The 24,289-nt window shown below is 45.0% G+C and overlaps 2 protein-coding genes across 2 annotated transcripts; one reads left to right on the top strand and one right to left on the bottom strand.

The window, feature by feature from the left end:
* The first annotated feature begins 10,005 nt into the window (after window positions 1-10,005).
* Window positions 10,006-12,832, top strand: LOC106805995 (alpha-N-acetylglucosaminidase-like). The gene has a single exon (XM_014807808.1). The coding sequence runs from the start codon at window positions 10,316-10,318 to the stop codon at window positions 12,785-12,787; it is 2,472 nt and encodes an 823-aa protein (XP_014663294.1). The 5' UTR covers window positions 10,006-10,315; the 3' UTR covers window positions 12,788-12,832.
* A 10,205-nt stretch (window positions 12,833-23,037) lies between these two features.
* LOC106806011 lies at window positions 23,038-23,992 on the bottom strand. The gene is made up of 2 exons (XM_014807837.1): window positions 23,778-23,992; window positions 23,038-23,678 (listed from the first exon to the last, which is right to left on the bottom strand). The coding sequence occupies exons 1-2, from the start codon at window positions 23,902-23,904 to the stop codon at window positions 23,476-23,478; spliced, it is 330 nt and encodes a 109-aa protein (XP_014663323.1). The 5' UTR covers window positions 23,905-23,992; the 3' UTR covers window positions 23,038-23,475.
* Between the last annotated feature and the right edge of the window lie 297 nt (window positions 23,993-24,289).

Here is a 24,289-nt window from a genome sequence, read left to right as displayed (position 1 = left end):
AAGGTAGGGTGGTATACTATAGCTTGGGTAGGGTACAGCTTGGGTAAGGTGGTATTTATACCATAGCTTGGGTAGGGTGGTATACTATAGCTTGGGTAGGATGGTACGTATACCATAGCTTTGTAGGTGGTATACGATAGCTTGGGTAGGGTACAGCTTGGGGGTTAAGGTGGTATATAATACAGCTTGGTAGATCGGTGGTATTAATATAGCTTTGGTAGGATGGCATACGTATACCGATAGCTTTTGTAGGGTTGTATGTTAGCTTGGGTAAGCGTGCGGTGGCTATACTATAGCTTGCGGTAGGGTTGGGTCATGCTAGTAGCTTGGATAGGGTGGTATACTATAGCTTGGGTAGGCGTGGTATACTTATGCTTGGGTAGGGTGGTATACTATACTTGGCGTACGTGGTATTACTCTAGTTGGTTAGGGTGGGTATAGCTGGGTAAGGTTGGCGTGGTATTACTATAGCTGGTTAGGGTGGGTTATGCTATTAAGCTTGGTAGGTGGTATACTATAGCTTGGGTAGGGTGGTATGCTATAGCTTGGGTAGGGTGGTATACTATAGCTTGGGTAGGGTGGTATACTATAGCTTGGGTAGGGTGGTATGCTATAGCTTGAGTAGGGTGGTATGCCATAGCTTGGGTAGGGTGATATGCCATAGCGTGGGTAGGGTGATATTCTATAGCTTGGGTAAGATGGTAACTTGGGTGGTACATTGATTGGTATATACAAGTTGGTTTGTAGGGTAGTACAGCTAGCGTGGTGCGCGATAAAAGGAGATATGCGATACAAGGAGATACGCAGTGAAGTCACTTACGAATTTCTCAAAAGAATTGTGTCAAAAACAAAGCGGCGGACTCGGTGTCAAGGTACCCCAGTGGCCCTCAGATGACTAATAAGTTGCAACTGAGCGATGACATTGCAGCTGTCGACATGACTGCCTGGCTACGCCACCCCTACTCCAGCCCTCGTTCTTAGCTGGCATCCGTGTGCTAAAAGCCGACAACCCGGATGACTTTGATGACAATCTACAACAGTCAGCTGTTGCGGCACTGCACTGCATAGCTTTGACATGGGGGAAGGTGCAAGAGGCGACAGCGAGTGATGTAGCCATGAATGAGCTTGTATGATTGGTTGAGCGAGGCTTGTCTGAGTTCTGCTATGAGCTGCCGAAAAAGCTGCAGGAGTATCATCAGTTTCGGGATGACTTCTATACAATAGATGGTGTAGTTCTCTACAAGGAGAGGGTCGTCATTCCCCCAAGCTTACACCATGATGTCCTCTTAGCACTGCACTCTGCCCATCAAGGTGTGACGTTGATGTTGGCCCAAGCAGAGTCATCGGTCTTCTGGCCCGGCATCACCCCTGCTATTTACCCACCGTCACGCCAACCGGGGCACATGGACACATGCCCCAAACATTACGATCTTCAATGCCCAGTGGAGCCAGCTGCCACGCTGCCGCGATTGCCTATCACCGCCCCACCGGCGGTTACCCCAGCACCACTCCCATCTGCTGAACCACCATCAGTGCCATCGCCAGCACCCAGTACCAGCGGGACGCCCCGTGTCACAACTGCTGCCCCGCCTACTACTCCTGCTGCACCCCTTTTACTTAATCCTCTTCACTCCTACCGGAGCATAGGGCCTCTACTAGTTTTCTCCAGCAGACTCGGTTTTGTGCTGTCCGCTTGATCTGCTCCCACGTCATGCCGATCTCCTGATGTTCTTCTGTGACTGTTCTCTTCCACGATTTCTTAGGTCGTCCTCTTTTCCTTTTCCCCTGTGGGTTCCACTCTAAGGACTGCCGCATGATGTTGGTCGTCGGTTTCCTTAGGGTGTGTCCAATCCACCGCCATTTCCTTCGTCTGATAGTAACTTCGATCTTCTCATGTTCCGTGCGTTGCCATAGATCGACGTTCGCTATTCTGCCAAAATATACCTAGGATGTAGCAAAGCCTGCGATTGATAAGTGTTTGAAGCTTCTTAATTATATTTGCGATCAGCCGCCACGCTGCTGCACCCCCTAGCAGGCCGAATGTGGCCAGAGTCGCGACCCCGCGCAGGGAAGTGGGTGCCCCTGGAACTCCGCCTCCCGACAGAACACGTAGAGCTCGACGACCTCCTGCGTGACAGAAGGACTATGTTATGTGCTGACTCTTATAACGTGAAATCAAGAACTGATTCAGAAGGATTTTTTTGTCAGTCTTCGTTAGTAACCCAAAGACTTGGGGGGAGATAGAGCAGGTTTATTTAATTGCTCATTAGATGGCGCACAGGTCAATACAAATGGCCTCACTTTCTTTGTGAATTTGTCAGCATTTCCTGCGTCCAATGCGTCAGAGACAAATGGTTATTCCTATCTAATTATTTAGCACTATGTGTTTCCCCCAGAGATTGGCACATTGTGACAGCATGGCTGAGGGAATGTGGTGCAGCCACACGCTTTTTACGGGGAAGCCGAGATGACTGACAGCCACTGGCATAGCCATGTTCCGCAACTGCTGCTTGCTTGGTTGGACGACCCCCTGTCAATCGTCTCCTCTCCCCAATCTTCACTCTTCTTCGAGCGATGGCTGTCGGCTGTACGCCAATGCTTGGGCCAGACGCCTGTAGCATCGCTGCTACCTTGGGCTTTATCTTACACCTGGCAAGATTAATGCCGCTATATCGGCCAAACATTCTGATGGCTGAGACCAAGTTGTTATTTGTGTTCAGCCTCCTATAGGACTTCAGCATTGCCTTGAAAGGCTCTGCAAATGTGTCTGGGTCCTGCTGAAGCTTCTCCTCCATCTCCAAGAACATTTCGTGGACTCCTTCCACAAGGTTGTCAGATTCTGGAGCTGAAATAGAAGCAGAAAATGATGATTAAGTGACAATCCTAGAAATTGATTTTGATTCATAATGTACATTCTATTTCTTTAAGAAAATAAAAAGAAATGCAATTAAAGTACGAACAACCCGAAAACACAATGCCTCCGGCATCCTTCGGGGCGGAGGCATAAAAATAATATTTATGAATAAAATTTGCATATGAAATTCATATTCATTTAACCATTCAGCGCCCTGTGAGTATTTCCCTTCAGGACCCTAGAGCGCCCTGAGGTTCCCATGACTTTCTTCCATTATGGAATAGAATTTTCTTCATCCTATGCAGTAATATAATGTGGAAGTAGGCTCAAATAATTATTTTACTCAGTTCTGTGATAAATTATCTTAAAAACTTGTTAATTTTGCAATACACTGCATCAGGGGCTAAATGGTTAAATTGTTTTCATAAAAACATGACTGACCAGTTTTATTAAGTAACAATTAACATTTAGAGTCCTATAAAACTCAATTGCATGTTCACAAACTCACAACTCACAACTCAAAAACATACTGGTAATAAATTAAACAAAGCTATAGTTACATTGGGAGGAGCTGCTGCCTGCTGCCATGAAGAGGTCTGTCGAATGCATTATGCAAGTCCCTCTGAGCATGGAGACTGTCCACATGAACAAGTGGGGGATCCTGCATTTCACCATGATGTATGACCAGTGTTGTTTCTTGTAGTCCAGGTTCTGGCACATCTTCTGCCATGGGCTCCAAGGACTGAAGAGGGTCCATCCATCCTGACGTGACATTGTCATCACCTTGAATTCAATTGATAAACAAACATGTATTTCTATCTAATGATTCTTCATGCAGTGTTGGTTATACTGAATATACGTAACACAAGATCTGAAGATATATGATAGAGATTCTGCCATATCATAAGTTATGGCACTGCAGCTGTAAGAGATCAAGGTATTGATTGAGGCACTTTATGTTTAAATTTAAACAATGTGATGTATAATTCTGTAAGGCCCAAATTAAAGCATTTAATAATTCTTATTATAGATGAAATTGTAAATATGCTATTTTACTGTTTATCTTAATATGTAGTATCTGCTAAGCAAAAAAGCTTAAGCTTAGCAGCATAAAGAATATCACTATAGAGTACCGAAGTGTGACGTCACGTTGGCAAGACAACGCACGGGCTGGTTCTACACAAGCCACTGGCCACAAGCCACAAGCCACGTTAACTGCGTGAAAATGTTGTGCGTACGTAAAACACGAGTGTGTGCGCTGCAGACAGCGGTAAAGCATCGGTAGCAAGTCGATCTTACAATATTTAATGAATTATTAAAATTTTTTTTTTTAAATTTTGTTGTTGTTAATTTTTATTTTATTTTCCCGTTGCTTTTCACTTCCATCCTTTGGAAATCTATAAAAACTGCAATAATGACTCTCAGAATGATGGTTACAATCGGGTACAAAACACGACACGCAGTTAATGTTACCAGAGCATATGATTGTGTAGAACCAGCAGGCTCGTTGTCATTGCACCGTGACGTCATCACTTCGGTACTCTATATAAGTATAAGAAAAATATTCAGCTCAATTTAATTACATCCGGTTCCAATTTTAAGTAACAATGCCCTTTCGCTGGCAGATGATGGAAGGAAGTTGCTTGATGCCACTTTAAAGTGTGTCACAATGGCCTCTTGATGTTTGCAAGCACCCCCAGTGACACCTTCGTGGCATGTACATGCCCCAACTGCCATGTCAATGGTGTAGTGACATTGTCGATCTCTCTGGCTGGTCACTTGGTATGTGCTCTCCTCAGTCTGGTAGTAGCAATAAAAGCAATTACACAAAGGGATGAATTATAGCAACAGTGCTGGATCTTTGCTGTCATCTTTCCCAGTACCTTTTCAAATCTAACGTCCACGTATCATGTTTTCAAGTTTAGTTGTTTGCAAATACTATCTGATTATTTTGTGTCCTTTATTATGTGAGTGATTAGTCAGATAATTGACTTATTTCGTTTTCTTATATTCCGGTGTTAAGACACTACCGGAAGTATTTTAGATCAAGATCCAATTGAATTTCAAACAAAAATATATTATGCCATCATTGTTGACTGTGGATTTGCACACTCTCAATGTGGACCCTCACATTTTAAATAAATAAAATAAAATTTACAAAGTACTTTGGAAATGTCATCTTTGCTGATCTTGGATCTGCTATGGGGTTGGGTATTCCACTTCAGTGGGCGTTGATTGACTAGTGCCAGTAGTTTTCTCTGGTAGAAACCTTCCAGTCTGCAGAGGATGAAATCCACCAACTGAGGCACATTGAAGGCTTTCGACCGTTGTAGGATGGAGTCCTTTAAGACCCTCATGGCAGCCTCGGCATAGTTGTTGGTATTGTTGGTCCGAATCCTCAGTCCTAATCTAAACGCCTGGGCCCACACTTGACGTCTCTCGTATAGGGACTCGATGTATGCTCCATAACCAGGGTACCTTGATGGTCAAAGAGAATCATTAAACATCAATTTGAAGATGCATCCAAAACAAACATAAAATTCGATAAACATCTACATCTTCATTTTCTGTGATATATTCATAATGGATATAGGTACCATTCAATTTTTAATTACTATCAATTACATTGCTCTTTTTGATGCATGATATTTCTCATTTGTGAAGGATCTTAATTAGTGTACTTCTAAAGATTTGATAAGTTTTGTATGAGTAGATGCGCAGGGTATATATTTGTTTCCCGGATATTGCTAACTCCTAGGAAGGGGCCGAGTGACGTACTGGTGTTGCGACTACGGAGAGTCTGTCGTGGCTCTGGTGTGTACGCTTGCGTGGTCCCTTGTATGCGACGTTATATGGCAAGGAAACAACCCACAGGATGGATGCTTAACATGTCTAACGGCAGTGAAGCATTTATTTTAAAAACAACGTGCAGAGGTACATATACATAGAATGCTGAATATAGACTCTCACGTCATTCGGGTGTGTGCCTAAAAATCAGTCTGACTATAGACTAATGTTTAGAAAGACAGGTAGCTCCGACTAGCGGTGCATGCCTAATCTGCCGTTCAAAGTCGTGGTCACGGCACGTACGGGCAGGTCTCCGACAGGCAGAGCGTCTGGGCAAGGTGTCGTAACTCACCGAGTCAGGTTCTCTCTTTGTTCTGGCTCAGGATAAGCAGCTCCAATACCGGTGACGGTGTTACTTCGCAGAACGCAGATGAAGTGTTTTGATGTGGCCAATGGGCCCTTATTTATACGGGTTGCACTACTTAGAATATTCATGCGCATGGTGCGCTCAACCATTAAGTAAATTCTCTAACCCTATGGTCAGCCTTCGCATTCCTGCGTTGCTGTGAATTCTTTATAGTTACTTTGCAAATCTTACTTTATAGATACTGATATTGCTTTATAATGGTTAGTTAGAATTTTACAGATATTAAACTGAATGATATTTAGGATCTACTGCTCTCTCTAATTTTCCATCGGTTATCTCTGACTAGTACAGCTGGTACAAGCTGGCCACGCCTATGGCGGTAGTTATGGATTTGTTTTATACACCTGACTTTTTTTTTACTATTGTGACGAATTCGGTTTCCTCTACGACCTGCGGGGTGTCACGTCCCCAACCCAGGCTCGCAGGTAGCGGCACGGCGATGAGAGAATAAGCGCGAGATAGATGTAGCGTAGATGCGAATGGACCGGTTGCGGTCCGCATTTATTGCCTTAGAGCAAGTACGCCGGCTCGCCACGCTCCGACCCCCGGACCACGCTGTGCTCCCACCATCCTCACTCTAGAGGTCGCCCCCGCTGACCCACCGGATGCGGCACACACGTAGAATACACCTCAAGTTACAGTAGCTCCCTCTTTCCACAGGCACTTTACGTCGATCGTTCACATCAGCACTACTAGTACTAGCCTCAGCACACCATTGACGGCTCGAACGCACGGTAGAATTACGAGGCTGAACCCATGCACAAACACAAAACACGTACTGCTCACTCCGCTGCTGCCTGGAAAGACAAACACAAAACACGTCCTCCTCAAGCACCTAGAGTCCTAGACCAGAGAAAGAGAGAGAGACGTTCTAAACACGCTCCTTCCAAAACCTCACTACCATTCGCTGGCGCACACAATGGAGTGTGACAGGCCACGCCCCTTTTGGAACGCCAGGCTAGCTAGCTAGGCTAGCATACGCTAACGCGTGTGCACGCCAAACAGTCGCGTGGCGCCATCTATTGCACACAAAATTCGCTACACTGCCCCCTTTCCCACACCTTTTGGCGCCTCCTGGTGCCAACTCTATTCGTCGGCTTCCTTCCCCGGAGTCGGACCCTTGCTGCGGGAACCGCTCCCCCAACCCGAGATTGATACACCCAATATAGGCCCCCAAAAGGTATGTCACTTGCCCGAACGCGACCCCTCCAAAAGACGACAACAACTTGGTCACACCGAATACCGGCATATAGAACGGCAACAACATGGCCGTACGAAATCATACCCCCTTTAACACACAATAGTGACACGCCCCCTTTAACATACATAAGCAACGTGCCCGTACACAAACCCCTCCAAACTCCGACAACTACCCGGTCGCCTAGAACACGCATCAAACAACCCCCCCAAAATACAATACACGCGTGTCCTACTGTCATCCATCCGCAATGCACGCGCTGGGGGGGATGCGCGCATGACCGCGATCCCAGCCGGCAACAAGCGCGTGTCACAACACGCGCGCTTCCAGTCCAACACAACCTCTCTTACAATCTCCAACACCTCACGGACACAGTCCAACACAATTCCAATACAGCTCGCGCGACACAGCACGCACACAGCAATACGACACGCGCGTGCTAATTTCCATACCATTTCTAATATGATTTCTCATACATTTCTAGTCCGCGCGTGGACCGACACGTGCACAATCTAGCTGCACTCTCCGATGCGCGCAGCAGCGTACCATAATCGCGAACACGCTGTACTGGGTGAAACGCATGTATTCACTTCACTAGAATTTCATCTTAACTAACGAAGCCTTAGCTAAAATCACATCACACGCGCGCGGATGGAACGCGCGTATTCATCCCGTCAGCTCTGTCGCTGCAATTCTTCTTACACGCGCCGCGTGACATCTTGCGCGCGAGAGTACGGTCGCGTTTTAATTCGCTCTGCCGTTTCTCGCGACGCGCGGTGGTGTTCCCGGGTGGAGGAGCTTCGTAACTAATATGTTTATTTACAAACACCCGGAGAACACTTCCGGCACGCGAAGATCTTAACTAACATTTCAATACTACCCCGGAGAACACTTCCGGTATGCCGTTACTTAACTACGTACACAGATACAATACTTCCGGAGAACCCTTCCGGTATATTATCCCTAAACTCAGGATAGCGCTACGCTCCTGTTTACCCCTCTCTGCCCCATCCCAGGCATCTCAGACAGTACCCACTCATGTGGCGCCCTGTGTGCACCGCCATCTTGCAGGGCCGTCTCCCTCTACTCCCCTTTCTCTCATCCCCCACACTCTGACTCTGACGCATGGGTCGACGACGAAGTGGCGGGCGACTCGGCATTTCCCCAGCCGTAACGGCTTCCGTCCCCCGGGAAAGAAAAGGGTGTGAAGGCAAACGTAACCACCCGGCGGACATCGACGCGCCGCTTATAACCTCTAGGCTGCGTATCATAGGCCCGGTGTTGGCCTAGCAGTGGGTGGACGTGACCCAACTCACCGCGGCCTCTTCAAGACCACTGCGCCGGTGCTCGTCCTTCTCCATCTCTTATCCGTAGCTCGTCACGTTCTGTGCCTGGCGCGCTGCTGTCGCCGTGTCCTTCCTCGTCTGTCGACGCTGCGGAGTCTCCTCGGCTTCCTCCAAGCCCTCGCCGCTGTGGGATCTTCCTGTCCCCAGCTCCGCTGCCGCTGTCCCCTCCATCTTTTCCTCGCGCCATGTTTCCTCTCCCCGCCTAGCTAGCTCTCCCCGCGGACACTTCTAAGCGCTTCGGCTAAGCGCTCGCTACCTTAGCCGGGATCACAGGCTCGTGCCAGCGGTGATCGAATCGCCAGCCCGTGCCCATGCTCCCAGCTCGTGTTTGTATCCCGCCCCGGCAAGCGTTTCTGCCTTGAGCGGACACACCGCCTGGTATTTCTACGCGCCCGGCTGGCGCTCGTTTGTATCCCGCCCTGGCAAGCGGTTTCTGCCTTGAGCGGACACACCGCCTGGTATTTCTACCGCGCCCCGGCTGGCGCTCGTTTGTATCCCGCCCTGGCAAGCGGTTTCTGCCTTGAGCGGACACACCGCCTGGTATTTCTACCGCGCCCCGGCTGGCGCTCGTTTTTATTCACTGCCGATAGCGAAGGGGCAGCTTGACCGGTCTTCCTCCCCGCGTGGTCTCCATCGCCGCGCCTACTATCCTGTGGTCACGGCAACACTGTGACGAATTCGGTTTCCTCTACGACCCGCGGGGTGTCACGTCCCCAACCCAGGCTCGCAGGTAGCGGCACGGCGATGAGAGAATAAGCGCGAGATAGATGTAGCGTAGATGCGAATGGACCGGGGGTCCGATTTATTGCCTACAGTACTGGCCGCACGCTCGGCCGGACACGCGTGCTCTCACCATCCTCACTCTAGAGGTCGCCCCGCTGACCCACCGGATGCGCACACACGTAGAATACACTCAAGTTACAGTAGCTCCCTCTTTCCACAGGCACTTTACGTCGATCGTTCACATCAGCACTACTAGTACTAGCCTCAGCACACCATTGACGGCTCGAACGCACGGTAGAATTACGAGGCTGAACCCATCACAAACACAAACACGTACTCACTCCCCTGCTGCCTGGACGCAAGACCAAACACAAAACACGTCCTCCCTCAAGCACCTAGAGTCCTAGACCAGAGAAAGAGAGAGAGACGTTCTAAACACGCTCCTTCCAAAACCTCACTACCATTCGCTGGCGACACAATGAGTGTGACAGGCCACGCCCCTTTTGGAACGCCAGGCTAGCTAGCTAGGCTAGCGTACGCTAACGCGTGTGCACGCCAAACAGTCGCGTGGCGCCATCTATTGCACACAAAATTCGCTACACTATATAGCATATTTTACTAGATAGGAACAAGTATGATCTCTGAAAGAGGGTAATCCACTATACTTTGGATCCTCATTCCTCCACCGCTTGTATTTCGTTCAGGGTATCGGAAAGCTTGTAGAACTTTGTCTTGTTCTCATGATAACTTTGCTTCAGCGCATGATGATGTTTTTGCTTCAGCGCATGTTCCACTCTGTGATTCCACTGTAAAAACTAATTATGAAGGAGAATGTTACATGAGTAATGTACGAGAAAATATAATATGTGTTGTATATTATTTCAGCATGACCGGATTAGAGAGGTAACACAAGAAGGAATATAACCAGATCAAGACTGGGTGCTAGGGTGTACGGTGGACACAGCAGTCTGAGACTTGATATGATGAAAATTTCACGTGCAATCATGACAAGCCACGTTCCTAGCTGCACGACTCTGTTTCTGGCGTTTGCAGTGGCAGCACTGTGTGTGCAACAAGTGAATTCGTTTGCAAAGAGTGCAGGTAGATCGTCATTTCGTCCATGTACAAACAACGTGACAAACGAAGTCGTTGATTTGACTGCGGAGTGTGGACTGCCACACATTCCCAGCGTGACGGCATCAGCGCCCCCTGCTGTGCAAGAGAAAGCCGTGAGAGACCTAGTCGAACGACTGTTGCCACGGCGCGCTGCAGAGTTTATCATCACTGTCGATCCTACGCTAGGACCCACACATCATCTGACCTTCAGCATTCAGACACTTACATCTACAAATGGATCCGTCCAGGTTTCCATTGCGGGGACGAGTGGGGTCGCTGCTGCCGGCGGTGTGAATCACTACCTTAAGTACTTCTGCCACGCGCACATATCGTGGTCGGGGGACCAGCTGAAGCTGCCAATGCCGCTGCCGGAGTTACGTGAGAGGATTGTTGTGACGTCGCGTGACACGCTGCGCTACTACCAGAATGTCTGCACGTCCAGTTACACGTTCGTTTGGTGGAACTGGACGCGGTGGGAGCGAGAGATCGACTGGATGGCGCTGAATTCTATCAACTTACCGCTTGCCTTCACCGGTCAAGAGGAAATCTGGTACCACGTGTTTACTGGCCTGGGCTTCAACGAGACCGAGTTAGCCGATTTCTTCACTGGACCGGCATTCCTGGCATGGGGTCGCATGGGAAACATTCAAGGATGGGGTGGTCCGTTGCCACGCTCATGGATGAAGGCACAGTTCTTACTACAGCGGAAAATTGTCGAGAGGATGAGGGAGTTTGGAATGACTCCTGTGCTGCCAGGTTTTGCCGGTTACGTTCCGAGAGCAACGAAGGAGCGGTTTCCGCAAGCCAACGTGTCAGTGCTTGACCCTAGTGGCTGGGGTCACTTCTATGACAAGTACTGTTGCACCCTGTTCCTTGACCCTCTGGACCCACTTTTCACCAAGATTGGCTCATCATTCATCAGGGAAATGAAAGACTCATTTGGAGTTGATCACATATACAATGCTGACCCCCTGAATGAAATGGTACCTACATCACGTGATCCCATCTTCCTCGCAAACATTGGCAAATCTGTTTACAAATCTATGACGGTGGCCGATCCCAATGCAATTTGGCTAGTTCAAGGCTGGATGTTCTACAGTAGCTCTGAATTCTGGAAGCCAAAGCAAGCAAAGGCATTCCTGACGTCTGTACCTCAGGGCAAAATGTTGGTACTCGATTTACAGGCTGAGCTTTTTCCACAGTATCGTCGCCTGGAGTCGTTCTATGGCCAACCGTTTATCTGGTGCATGCTACACAATTATGGTGGCGTGTTGGGTATGTACGGTGCAATAAACCAGACTGCTGAGGGACCAAGCAAGGCTAGAATGTTTCCCAACAGCACACTAGTAGGCACAGGTGCAACGCCAGAGGGTATCTTGCAGAATGACGTCATGTATGATCTGTTGTATGAATTGGGTTGGATGGATGGAGTAAACTTGACGGCATGGGTGCAGCAGTACGCGTGGAGAAGATACGGAATGTGGTCGCAGCCACTCGTCCAAGCTTGGCACCTCCTTGCGTCAACTGTTTACAATTGTCAGAATAACCTCAGACACCACGGAAAGTACGTAATTGTTCTGAGACCGTCTCTCAAACGCGTGCAATTAGTTTGGTACGACGTTCCGCAGTTCCTACAAGCGTGGGACGTCTTTGTTTCATCTGCTGACGCGTTGAAAAATGTTTCCACTTTCCGTTACGACCTAGTCGATACGACCAGGCAAGCCTTGCAACTAATAGCAGCTTATCACTATACAGAACTTGTAGGCGGTTATAGATCCTGGTCTATTCCCACTGTTCAGAAAGCTGGGAGGAAACTTCTCTTGGCACTTGACAATCTAGAATTGATTCTTGGTACAAATGAGAAATTCCTGTTAGGTTCATGGCTTGAAGCAGCAAAATCGCTGGCTACTAATGATCAGGAGAGAGTGCTTTATGAGTATAATGCAAGAGTGCAAGTCACTCTGTGGGGTCCAGATGGAAACATCTTAGATTATGGAAAGAAACAGTGGGCTGGACTTGTGTCTCATTACTACAGGCCACGTTGGCAGTTGTTTGTGGATATATTACTGCAATGCCTCTCGACGGGTAAACACTTCAATCAGACGGCCTATAATGAAGATGTTTTTAGAAACGTCGAACGGCCTTTTACATTTGCTAGAAATAGCTTTCCGATAGTGCCAACAGGTGACTCTGTGGTGGTCGCCAAGCAGATTCATGCACAGATGGCAGGTTGGCGCAGCAATGTCAACACGGAGGTTTTTACGAAGATGTACACAGACTACGAAAATTGGCGCTTGTTTCTCAGTGAGAAGGACAGATTTACTGACCTTTTATAAAAACCCTGCTAGTCGTCAATAAACTGATCGCGTGTTGTGGAGAAATTACAATATTTATGCATTTCAGTTTTTTCAGATTTTTGTTTATTTTATGAAATTGCACTTATATCATGCCTGGCACTGACTTTATGATGCAGTGACATAGCTAATACTCATGGTAGCACAATAAGGCAAGATGATGTCGTGTATATATACGGGTTCTCACGACTCATTGAAAAAATACAAAATCATTAACCCTTTGCTCTCCACATGCATTTAAGTGTTAGCTAGGTCACGCTCCACTGCAATATCAGCTGAGCACGCCAGCCGCAAGTTACAAGCCGACATGCAGCAGATAGAGAGAGAGAGAGAGGGGGAGAGGGAGGGAGAGAGAGAGAGAGAGAGAGAGAGAGAGAGAGAGAGAGAGAAAGAACGAGAGAGTGAGAGCTATTTGTTTTTACCTTACATTGCTGCAAAAACATTACCTAAATAGGAAACATAGACTCACAATATACAACAAGGCATCTTTTTGCAAAGTTTTTCATACCATTTCTCTGTACTTCTTGAGTATATGGTATTTTTTGAAGCACTCCTACATGCAATGCGGGCTTTTCTCCACAAGTTTCACAAAAGTATATGGATGATTTTCAGCCACCTGGCATTTTCCTTGTGCTACAGCACACACAGGCTCATCATGCCCACCCTCTCTCCTCACCAAAAAGTGGGAACCACTCGGTTTCTCATGTGTGAGTAGATGTTGGTCGAGCACGTTTATGTAGTTGAAGATTTCTGGTGTTCTCAACGAGCTGCTCAATCAATTTCTTCCTGTATTGCAGATGAATGGCAGAGCGTTGGTTATTGTCCTTCTTGTCATGTTATGCAAATGGAAATTGTTCACCATACCCACATCTAACACCCAAAAAACATTTTACACCACCATTTTTAGCTCGCATTGACATCATCAAGATGAGCTATTGCCATGGGGTGTCGTCCGTTGTACGTCCGTCCGTCCGTCTGTCCGTCAACATTTGGCTACGGTCAACAATAACAATAACAATAACCCACATGTTTCAAATTGCATACAGTTGTTACTCCTGTGGGAGAGATGTGAACGTCCTATTTTGGAGCACGCCAGTCGACCTACTTTCGAGCCACACCAACTTTTTGGCAAAAATGGAAATGGCCATCTAGATTCATTCGATTTTGTTAAATTTACTTACCTACTTACCTAACCATACCTACGTGTAATACTGTGTTTTAGATTCTTCGCTACAGTAATTTAACTGGAATATTTTATTACTTTTATTTGCGCGATAATCGAAAACCAAAATGGCGATCATTTAGGCTTAGCGCCATCTCTCGCCCAGATTTCAGACTCAGATCTGAAACATTTATTTTCGCATCAAAACTAACCCTGAAACAAAACAGTGAAATTTCTATTAGTATAAAACAGGGAATAGGGACTTTTGATCACATATCGGTCCGTCAAAATGAAACACATACCAAATTTTAAATATCATCTCCCGCTTCTATCACACCCAAGGTGAGCTATAGTGTCATTGACACTTTCGTTTGCCAATGTAGTCAGTGAGTAATTTAATTGTGCTGCCTGCTACCTGGGCAGGTTGTGGTGCTACAACTGGTGCTTCTACGTGTAACATCCAAAATATTTGGAGAAACCGGCGCCTAGAGAAAATTGTTTCAAAAATGGAACTATGGCGTGTCAGTTTTTCCACCTGAGTTGTCAAGTTCTCAATGAAATCTTCTAATTGATTCAACAATAGTGATCAATTTTGCTCGATCTGTGCTAACCCCCTGCTTGTAAGTGCTCTCCTCAACATCTCTAAGGTCATCGCACTGGCTGAGGTAATCAATGAGTCCCTGACGCATTGGGTACTTCTTGCATTGACTCATCATGCACGATTCACGTTCATCTGAACATACACAGTATCTGATGTGTTCATGGAGATTGCACTTCAAACAAGCTTCCACCATCAATTCAGGGTATTGCTGGTACTTGCATACACAAACAGAATGTGTCCCAGAAGCTCCAGCCAAAACACACCGCTTTGGTCGCAGGGAAGCAAATGTAGAGAAACCAACTTTCTTATCAGGGTGTTATTCATTCCAGGCAGCGTGTAATTCCTTCACATTTGATAGCGCTAGACGTTTTTGATGCTTAACAGAATCACCATTTCTGTCTCGAGCCGTCACAGTTCCTTTCATCCCAGGACACATACCGCTATTTTAATCCATTTCATAGAATGCAACTATTTCGGTTACCAATTCTGGAGACAAGGCTTTTCCCTTATTTCTGTCACTATGTCCAAGTATTCCTTTCTCTGTTTTCACGGCACGACTTTTCTTGACTAAATAATGAGAAGCACCAAATTCCTGCATTGTCTTTTCTATTGTAAAAGGGGACAAATACATTACGATGTGGTGTTACCGATTTGCTGCCACCAAAGGCTGAATACGCTAACTTGACTGTGGACAGCCACTTCGGTCTAACTTCATTGATCAATGCGCTAGTCACGTACGAATGATCCGACCCAGAATCAAACAACAGAGTTGCCTTTACAGGACCTCGCTCACCTTCGACGAGCACACACGCTGTTTTCAGAACGACACCTTTATGCAGATTCTGCTCAGTGGAGGCAACACCCACATGTGACATATCGTCAGACGCTGGAGCTATACGCTCCGTGTGAGGCTCTAGGTTCTCACCAGCCCTACACAACACACGGTGATGATATCTTTCCTTACACTGAGCACGTTTCTTCTTACAATGTCTAGCCACATGGCCCCATTTCAAACAAGCAAAACACAAACCCACACCTCGCCCCCTCTCGCGTCACACTTCTACAGTAAGATTTCCTAATGCAGGCATGACAATCGATCGTAGAATGCACATGGTGACAAAACGCGCAACTTCTTACATCGGATGGGGCGTGAAGAGCTGCAGCTGATGCTGTTTTCGCACGCCTGACGCTCCTGTCCTGTCGCTTAACCTCTAGCTGATTCTGTTTGTATGTCGTACTAGTGTTAGAACTAATAACTGACTCAACCCTGTAGATTTACAGACACTTACATCGTCTTTATTATCTGGAACACAGGTTTCTTTGTCATGCACAGATCACAGGCTTTCCAGCAGTCCTTGACAACATTTTAGGCAGAAATTCAGGTTTTTTTAGGGCTATTTTAGAAATTTTTAGGGATGAATCGAAACATTTTAGGGATAAAATAAGTCACTTACCTTTTAGAAATATCAACGTGTTAACTTACAGATACAGTTCTATGTGGTATGTGTCCAGTCTACCAGCTATTCCTATCTTCCAAGTCCTCGATACGACTGTACATCATCAAGTTTCATGCTAAAAAAACAACTTTTATTGAACATGTTATCAGTTTACAACATACCCTAAGCATCATCTGCCTTCAATTGGCTTATATATGTACAGGCAGTCTGGCAAACTTTGTTGAAAAAAACAATCCCTCAGACCACTTTATAAACATCCAGTTTCCCACTATAGAAGTATAAATTATAGTAAGTATATACATGTAAACAAAACACATTTAGGAAATCTACAAAATGTGACCAATGCTATGGGACATGAATTCTATAAACCAAATAAACATGTTAAAACTCATGTAATCGTTTCTCAAATGTTTACATATACATGTATATCTATTCCTATCTTCAATCCAATATCTAATCTCTTTTACTCTGCTCTTGGAGCAGCACTTCAATAAGACCATTTGCAACATTAATGTCATTCTCCAGTCTTTCATTTGCTTCATCAAACAGCAATTATAATGAATATCTACGCTGATATAGCCTTTTCCTTTATTTCTCTCTGAGTCATAATTTGCTTTTGATCAAATTCTTTTTCTTCAGACTGTTACATTTACTTCATACCTTTCCCTTTTTTCTCTTTTCTGTAAACTCTTTGAGAACTCGTCCAACATTTTCTTTCTTTTTCCATCCAGCTCTTCCTTTGTCTTCCTGTTCTTTTCAATCTTATGTCTAATGTCTTTCATTCTATTTTTGGTGACTTCAATGAGACCCTGGGCAATGCTAACTTCATCTAGGCTCTTATTCTTAATGCCCTTCTTCAGTCGGTCATTTGCTTTATCCAACAGCTTCCCAGCAGATCTGAGATCTTCTCCTAACTGTCTCTCTTTAGCTGCTAAGGCCTTTTCCTTTATTGCGAGTGTTTGCTTTTGTTCTTCAAGCTGTTTCTTCTTTTCATCAAATTCTTTCTGTTCAGATTCAGATATCACCTTTGCTCTCTTCACTCTTTCCTTTTCTAGATGCTCATCTTCAAGTCTTCTTTTATACAGACTGTGCGACTGTTTGCCTGCATCAAGCAACTTCTTTGTAAGGGGCATTTGTGCAACATTCCCCCCACTCACTCTAATTGCATCTTTCACGACTCTGAGCCCATTAAGCGAAGTGTCTGACAGGAGAGTTCTTTCATTGGTGAGAATCTTCTTGTTTTCTGACAAACTTCTCTCCACCTCAGCATTTCCATTTGCAATACACAACACAGACTTCACCAGCTTATCAAGGACTTTGAATTTCACGGAACTGTCTGGCTGTTTCCGTTGAAGAATTTGGTTCCAATAGCTGTCAACTCTCACAACTTTTCCTTCTTCATCCACTTTCAGATCTTCAGGGATTTGTTCCAGCTGGTACATTTTCCATTCGTATGTGAGCTGTGTGATCTGGTCTTCCTCTACAATCTGAGGTACTTTCTGAGCAATGCGCTTTATCTTTGTTGCTCCACGTTCTGACTTCTGTTATTGTGGATGCAAACAATGCAAATCCTTCAGAAGTTCGTTGTCAACTGGCAATATTTTCTGCAAATATTTTGTGACGGTCTGGTAGAACTTTCTCATGTGCAGGACTGATCTTTTTGTCCAAAAGTGACTGGGTAGACTGTCCAATTTCCATATCAGTTCGTTGACTCTCAGGTAGTTCTACATCACAACTGGCCATTTCTTTCTCTGTTTTTAACTCTTCAACCTTGCTCCCTTTCAGAAACCTGAGCATGAATGATCTCAATAGATTCATCATTTTGGAGTGAAGGATGTGGACAAGTGGATCCTCTCGCTGGAAAAATTTGAGAAATCCCTCATACAATGACTCCAAACTTAGTAAGAAGTTGATCTGGACTGGAATTGTGGGACCTTTCAACGAGCGACAAATGCGGATATATTTGTCGTTCCTCTCTAGGAGTTTGGAGGTTTTTTTTTGCTGCTGCTGCTCTTGGCAGTTCCTTTAAGAAATACTCTGCCAACGGCTCCTAATTCTTCAAAATGCGTCTCAAAGCTGGAAGCAGCGTCAGCCATCTGCACTGCACATGCCTGATGAATAACTGCTTATCAAAACCCAGTTCCTCTTCTACATTCCGAAAGTCTTCTCTCTTACATGGCGAGTATTTGAAGAAGTAGAACAGATCAATGGCTAGTTGTTCTGATTCCTGGCCATAAACCTTGAGACCTTCTCTGAAGGAGTTGTGGACCACATGCATGTTACAGGGAATGAATGGTAATAATCCTGGAAACCTGTGTGTCTTAACAACTTCATTAACCTTACTCCAGATTGTCTTATTGACATTTGGTCCATCCGAACCAAGATTCAACAACTTTCCCAAGGGTAGCTGATAGCCTGTTTCCTGCAGTGTATCGATTACACGTTGAATAGCAATCGCACGCACCCCGGTACAAACGGCCACCCGCGTGTGATTACCCGCGTTAGAAATTCAAGTTCATGTTGATCTGGCATTGTGCTCTCTTTGTCTCACTCTCCTTTTTGGGTTGCACCCACTGCACTTCCAATTCTCCTTTCTCTTCTTCAAGAAGTTCTTGCTTCCTTGTATTTCCGCACAGATGTAATGGAACCAGCTCTCGCAATTGTCACAACAGATACTGTTTTCTTCAGTTTCAACAGGGTATGCTTGGCACACTTCACCACACATACCACATGAGGAGTCAGTGTTTGGAGTGGGCTCACTACTTTCTATTGCGACCAACATGCTCTCCATTGGCTTTTTCACAGCTCTATCGATTACGCCTTTTTCGATATCCCCTGTGACAAGTTCTGGTACTATTCCTTTTCTGAAGAATAGTTCTAACTTGGGGCGGACAGCTGCATTATTATTCAAAACTAATCCAATACGTTCAACAAACAAGCTATCAGATGCGCTGACTGTTCTGACAACAAAGTCACACCAATGAAATTCGCTTGTCCACAACTGCATTTGCACCTGGGCATAATAACCATGCGATCTCTTCAGTTGGGTTAGTCCATTTTCGTTGCTAAGAAAACTACCCTTCTGGCACGCAAGATCCTTTATAGGCAGTGCCTGTGGGTGTATGGATTCTTTAGTTTTAGGAGACCCCTTTCACACTGGTTACATGAAACAAGCCATCTGGGGATGCAGCTACATATGGACATTGAACATTTACCCACAGTCCTGTCTCCTCACAAGACACACCAGTATGCTTAGGATGTAACCGGTGATGGGCAATGTACTGCTTTCGTGCTATGTTCTCGTTGGTTATCCCCCATGTAAGGGCCAGTGACTTTGGGTTACCATAATGGCCCATTACCCGCGCAATGTGCGATTGTCCAGATACATTTTCATCTCGAACACTTCCTATGCAGTCACCTGCAACACTAGCCGTTATCCTCCCCTTTCGATGGTCTGCCCACAGTGACGAAGATGCTTGCCTTGAAGTCGCTTCGGCTAATACCTCTTGCTAGTGTTTGTTTGCTTGTAGCAGCGTTATAATTCCTTCTGCCATTACACCTTCCTTTGACTCTGATAGAGTCTTACGTGCTTCAATCACAGTTGGAACAGGTATACACGTTTCCACAGTTTCCTGTGTAGCACATGTGGACGCAATTTACATTTGATCGAATAATTTCACCAAGTCTTGTATACGCCTCTGACGAATTTATTATTATCGTGTACAAACGATGACACTGGAGAGGGTTCACTGAAAAATACAAAATTGAACCCACACATAAGTAAATGCAAAATAAAATACAACAATATCCATGACAATCAACAGGCATGTCGAATCACTCGGAGGCATGAATAGGCCTAACGAAAGTTCACCAGACACAAAGGATTTAAACAATGTATGTGAGACACAGTGAAATATCTCAACTTGTCAAGATTAAACGTTCACACAGAACTGAATAAGTCACCACCATAATATGGTAGTTGTGAGAAGATAAACAGAGAATGTCCAATAATCTACCCCAGCGCCACCTGGCAATAGAAATAGATATATACGAGAACCTAAAGTCGGTCACTTAACTGACGACACTCAATGTCGGACAACTGTCCGGCCGCGATTTTACTAGTAAGAGCAGCAGTAGGCCTAAAATTCCCTAATGCACAATATGCTTATTACAATACGCTCACTTTAAAGCAGACAATGCCATTGAACCAATAAAATTGACGAAGTGCACAACACAGGCACCCAAGCCATACACTACAGTGTATGCATACAGTAGAAACATGGCCGCAGCCACGAGATACAGCCGGCAGGGCTGGTACAGGAAAGAAACCCTTGAAACTTTAAATCTAACTGGCAAACTAGTTTAAACAACTACTTACAGAAACTTGGAGCGTTATGAAACACTGTGACTAAATTGCTCCACGCAAATCTGATGTATTTGTCGATAAATTGACGACTAGTGGCGAGTCCAAATATGCCGCATCGCTGCACACGACATCCTTTGTCTCCCTCTGCCCCCTGGTGTTTGGCGGGAAGTAATAAGCGCGAGCACGGACCCAAATATGGAACATGCAAAAACAGCGCCAGGCTAAACTAATCTGCCACAACAGCACATACTGTGACGTCTGTCTCTTGGTGGTTAGGGTCCATTTCACGCTTTGTATGCACCAAAAGTCCACAATTCCCATTCGTAATTGATTGAAGCCAATCCAACTTGAAAGCTGAAATTGGCTTGGCAACGCGATGTGCCAGTATACGTTGGTCAAATTCCGAGCGATTGTAGCAAGGGCGTGTCGTGTGCCTCCCAGGTTCTCGGGTCGGCTTATGGGAGATAGGGTTTCCCTTAAGGGTAGCTGACTGGTAGCGTCGATGAATAACAAGAACACAGAATTGTGAAATTCACTCTACGTGCGTGTATTAGATTAGACTATAAACACTAACAAAATATCTACTCGCGTGCAATATGGTATAGCTGTACGCGCCGCGTGCCACGCCCGATCCGCATACGAGGTTATCGAGAGAGTGGCGACTCGTATGTCGGCTCTCCGCGCGCGTATCGCGTATAACGTAAAAGATTACCTTCGTATGCAGATCGTTCCGAAATCACTCGGCGAGGTAAGGTTCTGGAGAATAGGCTCAGGAAAGGCACAGATACCAGATATCGGAAAACGTAGGAGGCAGCGAAAAGATGACCTACGTGGTAGAAGAAAAGAGACCCGAGTGTGTCGCTAGCTTGTCGCGCGTCCCATTCACGACGGCGGCCATAAAATCCTAGCCCCGGTAGAGAGCCATAAAGGCACGCTCTACCCCGCAAATTGCTGTTTTTATGATCGCCGAACATCGAGCAATTTGCAGAAAGCAAGATTGTTTGTAAATCGGCTTGTTTTGGAAATGGCGAAGCGTCTATACTACACGATAGGTTCTTGTGCTTTCGGTGCCCTGCTGCGATACATCCTCACGAACACCTACAATCTTAATATCCTTTACAAACTGGGGTGGATGAAGCGCTTGCCCCTTCTTCGGTACTGTCCCCCACACTTGTTTTTGTGACGTAGCTGATGCAGTTCGGCTTTCCTCCACCGCTTCCACAACAGCAAAAAGGAGAGCTGCTATATGCTTACATGTAGGCTGGATTCTGCAAAGCAAAGGGAAGAACATCTGTAAGTTAAAGGTGCACTGTGAGATCCCAGCCTCGTTCCCATGGTTTATCTGGTCGAACACGAGATTTTGGTATGACTAGAGACCTATACTTTTGATGAAATAAAAAAGGGGTTGCAAAAATGTTTTTGTTTTTCTACCAAAACTACAAATCTTATTAAAGTGAAACTTTGAAGGTGATGATTTTTTTTATAACAATGTTTAATTCAAAGACAAAAATTTACATTATAATATCTCCAGGAAATTTCACAGTGGACCATTAAAAAGCAAAAAGGAGAACAATGATTAATTTGTCAAACCCTGGTATAAACATGGCCTTGTTTTTTTTCTTCTTCACATTTTTATTTTGTTGTTGTTAATGCGAGCTCGTCATGATTAGAAACGAAGGTAAATTGAGAGTTGATAGAATGTACATTAGTTCCACAGTTACGAAAACAAAAAATTACCCGATGATACAAGAACATTCAGCAGTACAGACTTGGCCTGATTCCTTCTGAATAACAACCCAGGTGTGATAAGCAGGTTCTGTTGTTTTCTGCTGTGGAATAACCTATAGGAAAAATAAGTAAATCAGCATCTGCAATGTAAGCAAATTAGTATGTGCCTAAAATAAGTACATGCCATACTTGCTAAATTTAATGATTGCTACAGCCTATTAGCACCCCTTCGAGAGATACTTATTTACTTATGACAGACAATTGGTACTAACCTTTCCTCGTACAAAGCAGTAGCTCAAGTTTGCACTAATGCCATGGTATTGGAGAGCCCTGACGTGTCCCGACATGAAGAGTCCTTTACCAAGAGCAAGTGTCATCTTTCCCTCCGTCTTCTCTAAGCCTATCCTCCGATTGCCTAAATTGCACATAAATAGAAAAAAACATTTTGTCAAGCAGTCAGACCCCAACCTGATTAATGGCCCCAAAGCCGTGCCTATAGTTTACTATTTATCATAACCTAGATATATTAATTTAGGTTTATTTCCGGTTGGCCTACTCCCATATTTCACCTACAGCAAAATTCCCAGTTGGCCTACACCCATTTCCCTCCCCTACTCCCAATTCGTCTACGCTCAAAATCTACCCCATTCCCATTTCTTCTACGATCGGTTTGTTCACTAAATAATCATTTATAAATAATAAAAAAAGGTTTTGATTGGCATACATAGACTACAAGAACCAGAAGAAAAACACAAGCTCAAATAGAGAACACAACTTACAAATAAAGAGTACAAATAAGGACGAAATGGGAATATTTCCGATTCTGTGAGTAGACGAAATGGGAGTAGTCCTACTGGGATGTGACCTTAATTTAAACGCAGTGGCTATTTGAACCGATCGGTAAAAATAATTCTGGAATTTATTCTTACCCACTTCCGGTAGACATTCGCAGTGGTTTGTTTTAAGCACTTGTTGTTTAGGCCATGGGAATTGAGGTATGAGTTTCCCGTCCGAGATATTTTGAAAAGTGAGGAGGCTTTTTTCATTTTTCATTTTTCATTATTCATTTAATATTTGTAGTTAACCCGTTGTTCATGCGACATCCGCATACATGTGTGTAATAATTGGGCTTGCAAAACTTGGCTCGGAGAAAGAAACAGAACAAAACATCATGTACAATGTAAAAATACTTGTATTTTATGGCCTATTTTATATCTGGACCATATTTTAATAAAGTACATAGTAGTATACAAATGAAATTGTAGACATTGTACAATGTTGTACAGACAACAACCTATCTAGACCACCATGACCAATTCCAATGATGGGGTCGGGGCCAATTTATGGTCTTCCTATCTACAGTCGCTTCCTAATAGGATCCTCATTGCATTCTTCACACTGTGGGTAGAAGTCAATGTCATCATGGTCTTGGACATATTCCCCACAATGGATGCAAATCGCCTCGTATTCATCGCAAGCGAAGTACAACTTCTCTATGTGGTCACAGCAATCGTGGTCCTTCACAAAAACTTGCAGTCCATGTGGCAAGTTGACATCATCTGAAAAGAAATGGAGGACTAGATGTATGTAGGAGGGAGGAATGAGAAAAAGAAGACCATAGGCCATATGACCTGCCAATTGAAGAACATTTATTTTACCAAAGAGAAATCCACAGGTGTAGTCCACATCACTCAACACTTCACCAAGCTGTTCTTTCTGTCGTTTGGAAAGCTTTTTCTTGCTGAAGACAAGCCTCCACTTCTCACATTCTGTGCACTGGACCATTGTGTCAGCATTGCGAACATGCTGGACTGATGGCGAAAATGGAATTTTCTGCTTCTCCGCCCTTGGTCGGGCGCGTTTGCTTGGCCTTTCCTGAAAAGTACAAGGAATGAATGGTATTGGTATAGACTTGCAGTGAGAACCAACTTTGAAACTTGACCATATATTTTTTAATGAAATTGTTGAACATGATCTGATGATCTGTAAGTGCTATGCCATATGATGCTTTAAAACCTACATCATGAGTTTCGACCTATCTGTAGTGACCGTCTCCAGCTGGTACAGGAAGGGTAGACCATCTACGTCTCTACACCGATCATCCTGGATTGGTCTGAAGCATGAATAGCAAAATAAAGGTTCAAGTAGCAAAGGCTATCCTAGCTACGAG

The sequence above is a fragment of the Priapulus caudatus genome, unplaced genomic scaffold (genome assembly GCF_000485595.1).
Source record: "Priapulus caudatus unplaced genomic scaffold, Priapulus_caudatus-5.0.1 Scaffold136, whole genome shotgun sequence".
Classification (NCBI taxonomy): Eukaryota; Metazoa; Priapulida; class Priapulimorpha; order Priapulimorphida; family Priapulidae; genus Priapulus; species Priapulus caudatus.
The sequence above is the reverse complement of the archived record's forward strand: the minus strand, read 5'-3'. Positions and strand labels throughout refer to the sequence as shown.

What these genes read in the sequence shown, in the direction of transcription:
- LOC106806011 (XM_014807837.1), bottom strand. Translation starts at nt 23,904, where the DNA reads ATGGTCCAGTGCACAGAATGTGAGAAGTGGAGGCTTGTCTTCAGCAAG. An exon ending in CACCTGTGGATTTCTCTTTG is followed by an intron (nt 23,679 to 23,777) that starts GTAAAATAAATG and finishes ATTTCTTTTCAG; the next exon opens with ATGATGTCAACTTGCCACAT.
- LOC106805995 (XM_014807808.1), top strand. Translation starts at nt 10,316, where the DNA reads ATGATGAAAATTTCACGTGCAATCATGACAAGCCACGTTCCTAGCTGC.